We start from the raw sequence: 13,682 nt of genomic DNA, 5'->3' as shown, positions 1-13,682 counted from the left end.
AAATATATCATGTTGAAATTAACAAAAATATATAGTTTCTTTATGTACCTTAAACAAATAAAGAAGAAATACATAAATATTTTGTCTTTGAGGTTAAATAAATGGGGCATTTATAGCGGTGATTAAACAAAAAAAAATCTCAACCACCATCATTGAAAAAAATATCAAGGATCTTGTTTACGACAGTATAATTTAATCTATTTTTAAAATTGATTTTTGAGCGATCTATAAATGCAATTAACAAACGGTTTAAAGCATTATCTTAAAAAATTATTCACATTTCAAGGATAAGTTTAAAGTTTTCCCTAATTGCTGTAGATGTTTTGAAATATTTAAAATTGTTTATGAATTGCCATGCAGGTCACTCGTCATTTAGAAACAAATTTTATGAAACTCCGTCACTCGTCACGAAAGGGTCAAGGTACACAACTATTTTTTTGTTATGCATGAGATAGATAATCCTTTTAAAAAAAGTCTTTGACACTTCGTTTTTTGTTAGTATATGTGTATAATCTATTTTTTCCTCAAGTGTCCGGGGCTAACCGACTTTTCTCTATTCAAATTATTTTAAATGATATTTATGCAGGATATACACTCTTTTAACTATAAAAAACTGTTCTCAATGTGTCCTGTTTAAAAACTAAAATCCAGGGACTATTAAAACAACGGGACGCGAAACTCTTATTTCATGTAGTTTTGACAATAGGGCCGATGGAAAAAAAAAAAAAGCGAAACACTATTATTAAACAATAAAATAGTTATCAACAGAAATATAATAAAAAAATTTTATGACTCAATTATTTATCACTATTTTCAAACAAAAATTGTTAAAGAAGTGTTAAAATGAAAACAACTTTTTACAAAGAAACTGTAAATTATCTGTAAATAACTGTAAATTATCTGTAAATAACTGTAAATTATCTGTAAATAACTGTAAATTAGCTGTAAATAATCATTTTTAAAGACACTGGTAATGAATTAACTAATCATTATTTATAATATATTATATTCATATCATAGTAATGAATATATAATTTTAAATAAATTTTAAATCAAATAAATGTAAAACTATAAATACATTTCAAAACTTTATTAATTAGATCGCCAACAAAAACTAAAAGATCAGACCACTAAGTATTGAGTTTCTTTTTCTGTCCTCAATGTTTAATAAAATAATATCAGATGTATCATCAAGGGTCGTAACAACTTTCAAGAAACAGTTATTATGGAGATACTTTTGTAATATTTATACTGTCTGTTTCTAAATCATATGGTAATGTTGAATGCAAGAATAAAAATAATTTATTTAAAAAAATAACACATTGAAAGTGTTTTTCAGACTTTGGAACGCTGTTAAACAGTAAATAACAAAAACAAATAAACTGGAAAAGAGTATAACCAGGATAACGCAATTTACCACGTGAAACATAATCTGTAAATTCAGAACTAGCTGACTGTGATATTGTTGTATCAACTACACGCTGCGTATCGATCTTGTGCTGTAAATAACCAGCCATATAAAAAATAGCAGCATTCTCCTGATCATTAATAGATTCATTGTCTGCATTAATTAAACTTTCATTTAATAAATAATATCCTCTTCCATTCGATCTATTGTGCAACAGTCTGAATGTATGCGTGACCAATGAATGTCAGTTTAATCCAAAGAAACAAGTTTGCTGAATAACTTTAACCGCTGAAGGTGCAAACTGTTCAATACTTGTTCTGCAATTGTCAAATAAAAACGTATTATGAAACTTATGCATGTTAAAAATGAATACTTTTAAATAAATAAATATTCGCTTATTAGATTTTAAATCTACATTATTTCCTTAACTATAATTAACACAAAAATAATTTTATCTGTAGATGCTGAATTCACCTTCAAGTCAATCTGTTTGAAAAATACCAGAAAGATCATATCGGTGATCTTCTGAAAGCAGTTTTTTTTATTAATTCTACCAATTCTTGTAGAGTGTTAACTAAAGCATGTTTTGTTTCTGGTGTAAAAGTACTATGACGCCTAAATCTCTTTCCCTCTGACGTCTTAGAAGTTGCATCAGCAAATGCTAAAATTTTTTTAAATCTTAGGTTATTGAGTGTTTGGAAAAGAGACCTATTGATATAAGTAAGTAAAACATCACAACCTTTCTTCTTTACATCTAGCATGTTTCATAATGAAACAATTGGTGCCAAAAAACAGGCAGTGTTCTCAAAATTAGCTAATCTCAATGCTGTAATGTTTTTTTTAATTAAATACAACAACCATGTTTTCAACATTTTGTCTATCAATCAAACTAGGGTATACTGACTTACGTGAAAGCTTTGTAGCTTTATCAACACACAATTTCTGTCTGTTTTATAATTGAACAATGTCAGACAAATCACCAGACAAAGGTTGATTATTAATTTTTAAACTAATTGATTGTGTTTTTCCGTAAACCAATTGTTTCTTTTACTTTTAAACAAGTGAACTGAGTCGATTAGCATAATAACTGGTTTTTCTTTTTCTATAACACATTGCCATGGAAAACTCTTATTAACAACAAAACTTTGGTAAACACTCCGATTTCGGGGATGGTTATCTGATGAGACACAATGATTCTCCTCCTGCATCAATTATTTATTTATTTATGTTTATGATCAAACCGCAAACAAAGTGTACTGACAGTTTGAATATTGGTACAATTCTACAAACAAAAGAAGGTTTATCAAACATAGGTTTAATCCTAAAGACTAATAAGATCTTTGCAATTTTAGTGGGATTATCCTCACTATATCCAATGAGGTGACCTCCTCTGAAACTAACACTTTGTTTAATATACATTTCATCAACATCTGGAGGACAAATACAGTTCAAGTGCACAACGTATACATAAGGTAGAAAAGTGACGTCCATTTGGAGGATAAGTGGTGAGGCGTAGTTGTTCAATGAGGAAAGAAATTTCTTCAGAAGCGTCACAGTATGTATTTTCAATTTGATTAATCAAATCTAATACCTCATCTTTTATTTCAGGACTAAAGGTACAAACTCTTTTGACAATAGCTAAAAAACTGTCATAGCAGTTAACTTTTGTATGCCTAAAACAAATACTAACTTGAAGTAAATAACAAACAATTTCAACAATATTGTTTCGGGCAGACATGATAGAGAAACATCAAACATTATGACTTTTGAATTTTCAATAAATGCAAAGTATTGAGGATATCTAAAATAGATTTAATAACAAGTAAACTTTAAATCAAAGCAAACAAATATCGTAAAACAGGGAAAAAATCATTAATGTTTCCTTTCTTTTATTTCAGACATTTCAACATCATAAAAACTAATTAAATCAATTTAATTGAAATCATTCATTTAATGTATTGCATTTTGTGATGTTAAAGAAATTTATTTCATGTTTGTAGATCTTGGTCGTGTTGAGGCTGTTTGACGCATCATTAAAGATGTGCAACCAGGAAAAATAGATGGGGGATAAATAGGAATCTAAAAAAAAGATTAATAAAATTTTTCATTGTACAATTTATGATAAAAAAAACAACAACTTTAAGGATTCTTACCTTAAACTTTGATCGAAGAGACTTGTGCATTTTGCAGCCTGGTGACCGGTTTTTTTCACATTCACCCTTATTTGAAGTGTTTCGCTTGGAAACATGTAACCATGAAGCTTTTCTTCTGAAGTTGATGTTAAATAATTTGTGGTACAATTAACTATTAAACATTTTCTTGGCATGATTATAACTAATAATTTTAAAACTATCATTACTTATTATAAATATGACATAACACTTTGTAACATTTAATAGTTTCATAACTTAAGATAAATTACTTAATTTACAAACTACTTAATGCAATTTTTTAATTTTACTACTTTAAAAAATCAAAAAACTCCATATTTTTCAATTAAACTAGCAACCTTTTTCAAAAAAAAAAAAGGGTTTTTTTTGAAAAAAGTTATAAATATCTTCCATATTTCTATTGCATTATCTATATTTTATCAGTACAATACTGATAAAAAATATGTACATTATATTTGTAATATAAATTTATATCACTTTGATGTAATCTAAATTGTGAATATGGTTAGATTAATGTGAGGTTTTCATAACTTCTTTGTTAAATCAAACTAGGCTCGCCATTTACGATCGGCCCTGTCGTCGTTTTAGCATCGATTTGAAGTTTCGCGTCCCGTTATTTTAGTCCCTGAAAATAACAACAACAACAACAAAAAATTATTAAAAATGATATTTATGCAGGGTATACACTTTCAGTTATAAAAAGCTATAATCAACATGTGTCCTGTTTAAAAACTAAAACTTGAAACAGAAATTATAATTTTCAGAAAACAAAAAAAAGCATAAAAAGTATAAGTCATCATCAATAACATCAATAATAACATCAATGCTGCTTTAGAAAAAAGTGGTTGTTTAGTTTTTTTTTATGTAATGTTAGTTCAGCCGTATATTTAGCGGTATGTTCGAAGGTAACTCGTTAAAAAGTTTTATTCCAGCAAAGTAAAAAGAGATTTTTGTCATTTCGAGTTTTATTTTCGGAAACTCAACAATATTTCTTGTCACTAATGGTTTCAAATAGATTTGTATAATTTTTATAAAGTTTATTATTTAAACACTTTTTTACAAATAAGCATGAGTCTCTTTTGATGATGAAGAATGTTCGTTTATAAATTATTCAGACATATTTTAAATTTCCTATTTTGCTGCTCGGTATATGCAGAGAAGATAGAACTGCAGCAGGATTTTTTGCAGATAGTTTTGCCACTGGAATACCTAAGCCATGAAAAAATTTCAGCATTATTCAAATTAAATAACTATTTAGAAACTTTATAAAAGAGTCCATTTGATAGTTTATGCGACATATTTTCAAGAAAATGTACGCATTTCTGCAGCTCCTTTTTGGTTGTACATTTGGTTCAAAGAATCTTTAAACTGAAAATACATTCGAACACAAACATAACAAATGCGCTTTAACATAGAATTTGTTCCAAAATGCTCCACGAAAATGCCACTGTTTAAATCTTCTGTCGTCAAGGGTGGTCATGGGGTTTCTCAATAATTTTTAAATTAGATGGGACATGTTGTATATCTAAATATAGGTAAGTGCTGTCAGGGAATTTAAATCTGGGCATATTTGGTCTTTGGAAGTGGTCATGAACGCTCAAATGGTGGTCAAAGGTGGTCTTGAGATGTCCCAATGTTTTTTAATTAGATGGAACATGTTATATGTCTAAATAAAGATAATTTATATAAGGAAAATCAAATCTGGCCATATTTGGTCTTTAAGGAGTGGTTATGATTGCACAGGTAGGTGTGGTCATGGGTTGTCAAGATATTTTTAGCTAAACAGAAAAATACTAGGCCGCACAAGGGCGCACTTGTGATCTACTTTAAATCACACTTATCTTTAAAGGAATGTGTTAGAAAAAATATTGCGCATTTTAAGGGTTTTATTGCAAAACACTTTGAAAAAAAGCAGGCATAAAAAATAAATTTTCGTATTTCTTCTTCTTATTTTAATATATGATGTCAACGGACTAATATAAACTTTTAAGAAATTAAAATGTTGTAAAATGTCTTGCTGGTCTCATATTTCATTTTTTTATAATTTTTAAGCAGCCGTGGCGCAGTGGTAGCACACTTGCCTCAGAAACAAAGGATCCGTGGTTCAAACCTCACATCTGGGCAAGTTTTGCGTCATCGGTTTGGAAAGAGGCATGAACTTTCGTTTAAATACTCATCCGCGGTGTTCTGTGATAAGACCGTAAGGACTTCTTGGTGCACCTAAAATAAAAAAATAATAAAAAATAAAAAAAATATAACTTTTTACATTTTCACCAATATTTGAAAAATGAAAACATTGCCAATTTTGTGGTAAAAATGATATACTGAGCTCAAAAATCACAATATAACAGTTTTTGAGTGCTAGGGGTCTCTAGATTACATTTACAAACAGAAGTTACTCCAATATAAAAGTTGGTTTTGAAGGATTTTGCTTACCTCTGGCGCACTGTGCAGCGGTACATCAATTTTTCACTGTACAGCGGTACATCAATGTTTAACAAAGTTGATATACTTAGCTTTTTTATTCACCTTTTTATAGAACTATTAAATTCACAAAATATTTTATGCAGATGAATCTTTGTTATATTAATTTCTTCAATTTGATTTCGAAGAGGTTTTATAGCGAAATCTTTTTTTGCAACTTCAGCCGGAAGTATATTTTTCTTCAAGTATTAAACTCGATTTTCTAAAATTGTTGAATTAGTGATTCAAAAGTTATCGATTCAATCTTTCCCGTAAGAAATTCTTTTTTTTATAAGAAAATTTTTTTTAATTTGATTAACTACTTATTGTATGTTGAAGTTTTTTTGGGAGATGTATAGATTATTTGGGAGATGTATAAATTATAATTCTTTTGTGTTTAAACTAAAATAATCTATCAAAAAAAGGTTTTTCTTTTTGGGCTGTTCCATATTTTTTTTCTTGAATGTATTTACAACACTTATGAAATTTTTTGAATTTGTTTGCCGTAACTAGATTAAATAAACATGAACTTGGAAATCAACAAACTTGTTATTTGTTGACGTTGCTCACTGGTTTGAAATAATCAAAAAGTGGCATTAATTCCAGATTTGCGAATATCCGATATAAAAAGTTCTAATTATGCAAAATTGTTGCAAATTGATTATATTTTCATATTCTGTAAGGATTTTTTTTTGGACCACTTGGTGCTTCCCCGTAGATGCTTAAAGTTGTCACTTTTTAAAGAACAATTTTTTAGTGAAAAAACATTAATTTTGAACTTTTATTTTATTTCTTAAACCACACCTGTAAACTTCCATATACTATATATCAATCGGAAGAATATTAAACAGGTTTCCAAAGTTTAGTGTAAAAAAGATTTAATAAAATTACATTTTATGCCGTAAAAATACAGAGAAAGATAACTATTCAGACTAGGAAATAATAAATTAATAGAATGTGACTTTTATTAAACTCTAAATGTTTCTGTAAGAATCTGAATACGTATTGATAAACTTCGACCCTTCTTCTTTCAACCCATTATATGTTTTGATGCTGCCCGGATCCGTCCAAGAAAAACTGTTTTCAATTTAAAAATGTTTCTTCTTAAATTGCTTGTTTTTTTGTTTTGTTTTTTTGTTTATACATAAAGCATGACAGTCATTTTTAGTCAGTGCTCTAAATTAGGCTCTAATTTTATTTTTTAATATATTCCTTAACACACATAAAATAAAATTATTAGATTAAAAATGAAATCCAAAAAATCGATTTTTTTAAAATACAAATGAGGTTTTCCCCACGTAAGGGTCTTGCGGAATAAGAAATGACATGCAAAATAGAAGCACTGATATCATATAATAATAATAGCTTCAAACTATTTTAATTAATAGTAAATTTCATAATTATTGCTGAGCATTTATTTGCTTTGGATAAATTGTTATCGGCTTCAATATAGAGGCAATCTAATTGTCGATAAACATCAATTAGTTCAGGTAAAATATCTTTATTAACATCCTTACTTCTTATGGAATTTTCAATCAGTGAAAGTTGAAACACCACTTCTGGTAGTACTGATTTACATACAGACTTCAAACGTCTTTTCAAACTGGGAATATAAGGATATCGTGTTTCTAAACCTCAACGTAAAACATCAGTTAAATTGTTAAATCTTAAGATTTTTCTTGCACGATCCAAACAATCTTTTCTGGGACATTTGTGAAGACTTTCTCCTGAAAGTTAAAACTCACAAAATTATTTTAACCATTATTTGAGCTCCATGAGCAAAAACTTTATGAACACGAGTTCACGAGTAGGAGTTTTATACCATGAATGTATCTCATTGATGATTAAAACTATTTGTAGAAAAACATTTTCAAATTTAATAGGATAAATTGGACTTTAACAGGACAAAGATTTATTATTTTTCTTAAATAAACAATAAGATTTATATCTATATCCAATCGAGTCTCTAATCTACAACAAAAATCAACTCAATGAGTCCTTTTCTTTACTAGTAATTTTAGATATGGTTTGCACCTCGTGTGGTTCTAATACTCTTTGAACAGTATGTATGAAGATTTTGTAATGACTTATTTGCCTCCTTGTCAAAGATGAACACATTATTTGGTCTACATTTTTATTAGATTCCAGAATATTGCTGTAAAGTGGATAAAAATCTGCACCATTCTCTTTACTTTTCAATCTTATACCCATGTACTGAGATTATTTAAAACCATAATTAAATAGAAAAGCATTTCCTTCTTTTAGGGATATTTTTTTAATTTCTTTGTTAATGTTTTTATTGGTATCATATACGAATGTTGATCTTGTATAATGCCCTTAATAATTTTTTCTAAGTTCTTCGTACCTATTTGTTTATTTGTGTGTTTTGCTTTTTTGAGTATATAATTTGTATCATATTCAGTTTTTTCAGACCGATTTGAAATTGTTATTCTTTTAGCTCATTTTCCTTTGTCGTCAAACTTTTTCCTTCTAATTCTTTTTCTAGAGCTGCCTAATTGAAAGAATTAAAAAAATTCTTAACATAACAGACCACGTACAAACAAAAAATGAAGGATGTTCAATACTCCAAGTATAAATTTTATAGCTCAAGTTGAGCACCTTTAATTTTCGTAACATTCTATTTTAAATGCGTATTAAAAGGGGTTAATTTATTTCGGTGGGGGTTAGAAATATTTAAGCCCCGGGTAATCCATTTCGCCAAATTTTAAAATAAATAAACTCCCAGGGTTAATTTATTTCGAAATAGATTAACCGGGTAGTTAAAATATTTTAACCGGGAGTTAAGTTTTCGGGAGTAATTCCGTTTCGCGTCACCGGCCTTAAGTATACTATAATTTCCTAGCCTAAATATTTAAATCTTTCTCTGTATTTTTACGGTCTGAAATGTAATTTTATTAAATCTTTTTACATTAAACTTTGAAAACCTATTTTATATTCTTCCGATTGATATATAATATATGGAAATTCACAGGTGTGGTTTAAGAAATAAAATAAAAGTTCAAAATTATTGCTTTTTCACTAAAAAATTGTTCTTTAAAAAGTGACAACTTTGAGCATCTGCGAGGAAGCGCCAAGTGGTCTAAAAAGCAAAAATTCTTTCAGAATATGAAAATATGATCAATTTGCAACAGTTTTACATAATCAGGGGTGGCGCCAGAATTTTTTGGTCTTCTAGATATCTTACTTCCAGACATGGAGCAAACTCCAAACATTTATATGTTTATACTTATGTCAAATAAGGATGCTTTGCAAAAAATTGCGAATATTTGAGCTTGGGAACAAAAAAGCCCTAAAATTTTAGCACCCCTTCCCCAAACGTGAGAGCAACAAGTTGTAGAAATATTTTTTGTACTATTTAAACTAGATCTATATTCATCGAAAAATTTTAAGTTTCATAGCATAATTTCTCAGCGTTCAAAAATTACAAAATTTGCAACCCCTCAAATTGAGGGGGGTTTAAACTTTATATAGTCATATTTTTTGAACGCTAAAATATTTTACTATGAAATTTAAAACTTATCAATAAATACAGGCCCTTAGAAACAAAAATTATATTGGAGTACTATCCCGAAATAGTTTTAAGGCCCTCTTTTTTTTTTCTTTTTTTAGTCATTTTTTCAGTCAATTTCTTCCAAATTATTTATTTAAAAATTATTGGGGGGTTAAGGGAAAGGAGGAAGGGGGTGGTGAGCAAATGCCCCTGCTCCCGGTTGCTACGGGCCTGTAGTTGAAAATGGTTCAAAAAAATTTCATCTACTTGTTGCTCTCGCGTTTGAGGCAGGTGGGGGAGGGGCTAAAATTTTAGGGCTTTTTTGTTCCTAGGCTCCGATTATCGCAAAGCATTCTTATTTGACATAAGTATAAGCATATAAATGTTTGGAGTTTGGTCCATTTCCGGAAGTTACATATCTCAAAGGCCAAAAATGCTGGCGCCATCCCTGTGCATAATCAAAACTTTTTATATTGGATTTTCGCAAATCTGCAATTAATGCCACCTTTTGATTATTTCAAACTACTGTGCGGTTCATAGTATGTCAGAATACCGGTTTTTGAGACAAAATTCATAACTTTTTACCAATTAGTCATATGTTCACTGAACTTGGCACGTGTCTGTGCTTCTTGTCTGTGAAGGTAATATTTTTGTTGTATGGTTGCTATGGATACCTCAATTGCATAGCAACCAGGTTTTTTGGTTAATTATTCATTATTTTTTTAAACCATTAACAGTATTGTAACAAACTTTAGTATACATATTAAATCAAATCAACTCAAATCAAATCAAATTTATTCTGAATAAAATCAAATTTATTCTGAATAAAAATGGATAATGTGATTAGTAAAGATATTGTTTTATGAATTGTTTTGTCGCTTTAGACATTAAATTTTCACAGCAACAGTAACATTTGCTTTGTTATAATAGTTATTGTAAATATATAAGTTTAGGTCTTGCTCTACACTACATATAAAAATAGTTTATTCATTGGTATCAACCATTAACATTTTTTTATATGCTGAAAGAGTTTTTTATTTAATTTATACAGAAAAAACATAGTCAATATAAAAGAAATGTGCATGCAAGCACCACAATACAAAAATAATACCAATATAAGTTAGCAAAATTAGTCATCTACAGATCAACAACTGATGAATCAATTTTCATGGATCAAGTTTGAGTGGAACAAGACAAGTTAGAAAAAAACTTTCTTCAGAGGCTAGATATCATTGAAGATCAGATGATGTAGACTGCTTATAAATCGATTGACCAGTCGAAAAATCGAATCTAATTTTGTATCACAAGATCACTCTTTGAAAAGGCCTTGATTTCAATACTTCATTTTGAAGAACACATATGCGCTGTGTAATATGATCAACAAGGTCTAGTAAATTAACTCCAACTTTGTAGTCAAATACAGTAATTAATTCTTTCAGAGGCATGCATTATTTTTTGGCCATAAATACAGTGCTGTATGGAGGGTATAGATTACTCTTCATATTTCAGGCTTCATTATATAAATGTTAATAATCAACTTATATGAAAATCTAGTAAAATAAAAAGAACTTTTTCTTTTGAATATTGTGATGTTGGTGGTACATGATTTATAACATGTGAGGGGCAACTAGTTGATAAAATTTTTTTTTGATATATTCTCCATTAGACTTATATTCATCAATAAATTTTAAGTTTAATAGTATTATCTCTCAGCGTTTGAAAATTATGACCATATAAAGATTAAACTACTCTCAATTTGAGGGGGTTACAAATTTTATATGGTTAATGCTTAACATTAATCAGAGATACAAAGAAATGCAGGCAAACTTTATTTAGAATTAATATATGTACATTTAAGTTTTAAAAAATGTTGTCAGTTCACTGATAACTTTTGATATAAAAAATATCTGACAAAGTAATTTAAAAATATTAATATTTTTTAATTTTTATGATGCTATATCAACTTGATTGACAAAATTAAAGTCTATTATATCTTACTAAGTAATTGTAAATCATAGAAATCGAAAACTAATAGACTTATTAAAAAAAGTTATAAAATATATTTCACGATAATATAAGTAATATTTGAAATTGTTGCTTATCAACATTGTCAATGGTGATTTAAAATTTTACAAAATTTTTAGTACTCTAAAATCTTTTCAATTAAGTATGATATATATATATTGTTCTGGAGCCTTTATAGTACAATAAAAGTACTAATTTACTATACTATAATTTACTGATAATTAGTTTTACTGTTTAGCATCATTCCATTAAACTTTTTTTTTTGTGCTATTGTCACACTCTGACCCACTGTGCGGTGATGGCATTTTTTCAATTAAAAAAGTGTAATAAAAATGAAGTGTAATATATAGACAATATTTTGATAAACTCTTCTAAATTTTCAGTTTCGTGTTTTTAATTCAAAATTTTATAGAGTAAATTCTTTTTTAAAATTTATTAATTTATGCAAAATCTCCTGTTCAAAAATATATCAGTTTCAGTACAGAAAATATGAATCAACCGATTTTAAGTCTTATTACTACTACTACTAATAATAATAATAATAATGATATTTTTTAATAATAATACTTGATAATAATAATTTTCTTATCATTAAGTTTGTATTACAGAGAATCAATACTTTGTTCTCTGTATTACATGATACTTAATCATTTAGTAATATATAACTTCTTGAAAAGTGTACAGATAAATTTTCACTTTTAAAAATAAAATGGCAATGGAAAACGTTGGCTCAATGTTTGCTTAATAAATCTCTGATTTTAATATTTAAGTAACTCATTACTATGCAAATATGGCTCAAAAGGAGCCATTGTTTGACATTTTGTCTCTTTTTCTTCCTCAGCACAAGCAATGATTAAATCAAAGTCCAGAATTTATCAACTTGTTACAAACCTTTTTCAGTGAAAATAATTTTTAATACAAATCACAAAATCTATGTTTTTGTTATTTTCAACATTCTTCATTTACTAAACCATTTAATCTATGCTCATGAAGCCATTTAAAAGAATCTCTTCATCTAGTACATTGTCTTATAACCTGATTATCATGTGCATCAAGAGTGTTGATCTTTAGTTTTGTTAAACCACCATTAATGTATTTTATCTGACACCTCATTTATGCAATAAAAATTGTTAAACTCTCTTATTACTTTCTAAACCATTGGTCAAATTTTTGAGGTTGATTACCCTCCACATCGAATTTGAGGTTGATTACCCTCCACATCGAATTTTCTGTCAAATCTTTTTACACAATTTTAAAAAAATTTCTTAGTTTATCTAGGATTTGTTTAGATTTTTAAAGGTTGGATTTGATGCCATTAAAGCGTAATTTTTCATGCAATTCACAATTTATTTACAAATCCTAAATAATTTTTCCAAATTTTTCATCAGCACGCTGTTCTACTTTTAGATAAAAAGATTTTGTGTAAGCTTATAAAATTAAATCTTTTTTTAGGTATCTTCTTCACATAACTTTATGTAATTTATATGGCTGTACACAATTTTTTTAAAAATAAAATGTGAATATTAAAATTAAAACATGTTTATTATTGTTAAAATTATTATTTTTAAATGTTAAATTATAGTACTTAAAAATTCCTTTAAACTCATATAAGGGTAGTTCCACATCAAATCACCCAGTCCATTGAACCATGTGTCTTTTTTTGTGTTATATTTTGACGCATTATTCTTAATTATAAAAAAAATATTGCATGCAAAATTTCAGCTAAAAATGTTGAGCGGTTGACAAGATACTGCAATTTTTATATTGACCTGGTTTCCCAAAATGACCTGGTTTTCATAACATTATGAAAAAACATTTTTCTTAAAAAATTAAGAAATAAAAGTGGTATAGATACAAAAATAAACATGTATAATGTTTTTTTGTTGCTGAATTCAATAAATGTACTGAAATGCTGAAATGTACTGAAATGCTGAAATGTTAAAGGAACATGCTTAATGTTCCTTTAACATTTCAGCTGCTTAAGTAGCTGAAAATATTAACCTTTGCTTTAATATTTTCAGCTGCTTATAAACTTACTAGGCACAAAAAATCTAACTGGAAAAAAAACTAAAACATATAGAACTTTAAATTCAAAGATATATCA

The 13,682-nt window shown here is 27.9% G+C and overlaps 1 protein-coding gene and 2 long non-coding RNA genes across 6 annotated transcripts in view; 1 reads left to right on the top strand and 2 right to left on the bottom strand.

Annotated features, from left to right (window-relative positions):
- The window catches only part of LOC100204491 (low choriolytic enzyme), a 94,284-nt gene that overhangs the window by 4,461 nt on the left and 76,141 nt on the right, over positions 1-13,682 (top strand). The window contains exon 1 of one of the 3 annotated variants that reach the window (XM_065820687.1): positions 10,054-10,194. The exons of 1 other annotated variant lie outside the window; for it this stretch is intronic. Coding sequence is in view for 1 of the 2 variants with exons in the window: in XM_065820686.1 (XP_065676758.1) it covers positions 10,384-10,399 (16 nt within the window). In the remaining variant the exon portion in view is untranslated. Of the gene's footprint in view, positions 1-10,053; positions 10,195-10,368; positions 10,400-13,682 lie in introns of those variants that run through there. One more of the 3 variants, XM_065820686.1, reaches the window with a different exon arrangement.
- LOC136091525 (uncharacterized) lies at positions 1,018-5,247 on the bottom strand. The gene is made up of 2 exons (XR_010644049.1): positions 3,562-5,247; positions 1,018-3,487 (listed from the first exon to the last, which is right to left on the bottom strand). It is a non-coding gene; the product is annotated as an uncharacterized LOC136091525 (long non-coding RNA).
- LOC136092443 (uncharacterized) overlaps positions 5,513-13,682 on the bottom strand; it is an 83,884-nt gene continuing 75,714 nt past the window's right edge. For both annotated transcript variants that reach the window (XR_010644398.1, XR_010644399.1), the window contains one exon: positions 5,513-5,799. This is a non-coding gene — a long non-coding RNA (uncharacterized LOC136092443). The remainder of the gene's footprint in view (positions 5,800-13,682) is intronic.

The sequence above is a fragment of the Hydra vulgaris genome, chromosome 15 (assembly GCF_038396675.1).
Source record: "Hydra vulgaris chromosome 15, alternate assembly HydraT2T_AEP".
NCBI lineage: Eukaryota > Metazoa > Cnidaria > Hydrozoa > Anthoathecata > Hydridae > Hydra > Hydra vulgaris.
Note: the sequence above shows the minus strand (reverse complement) of the source record. Positions and strands in the feature narration are given on the sequence as shown.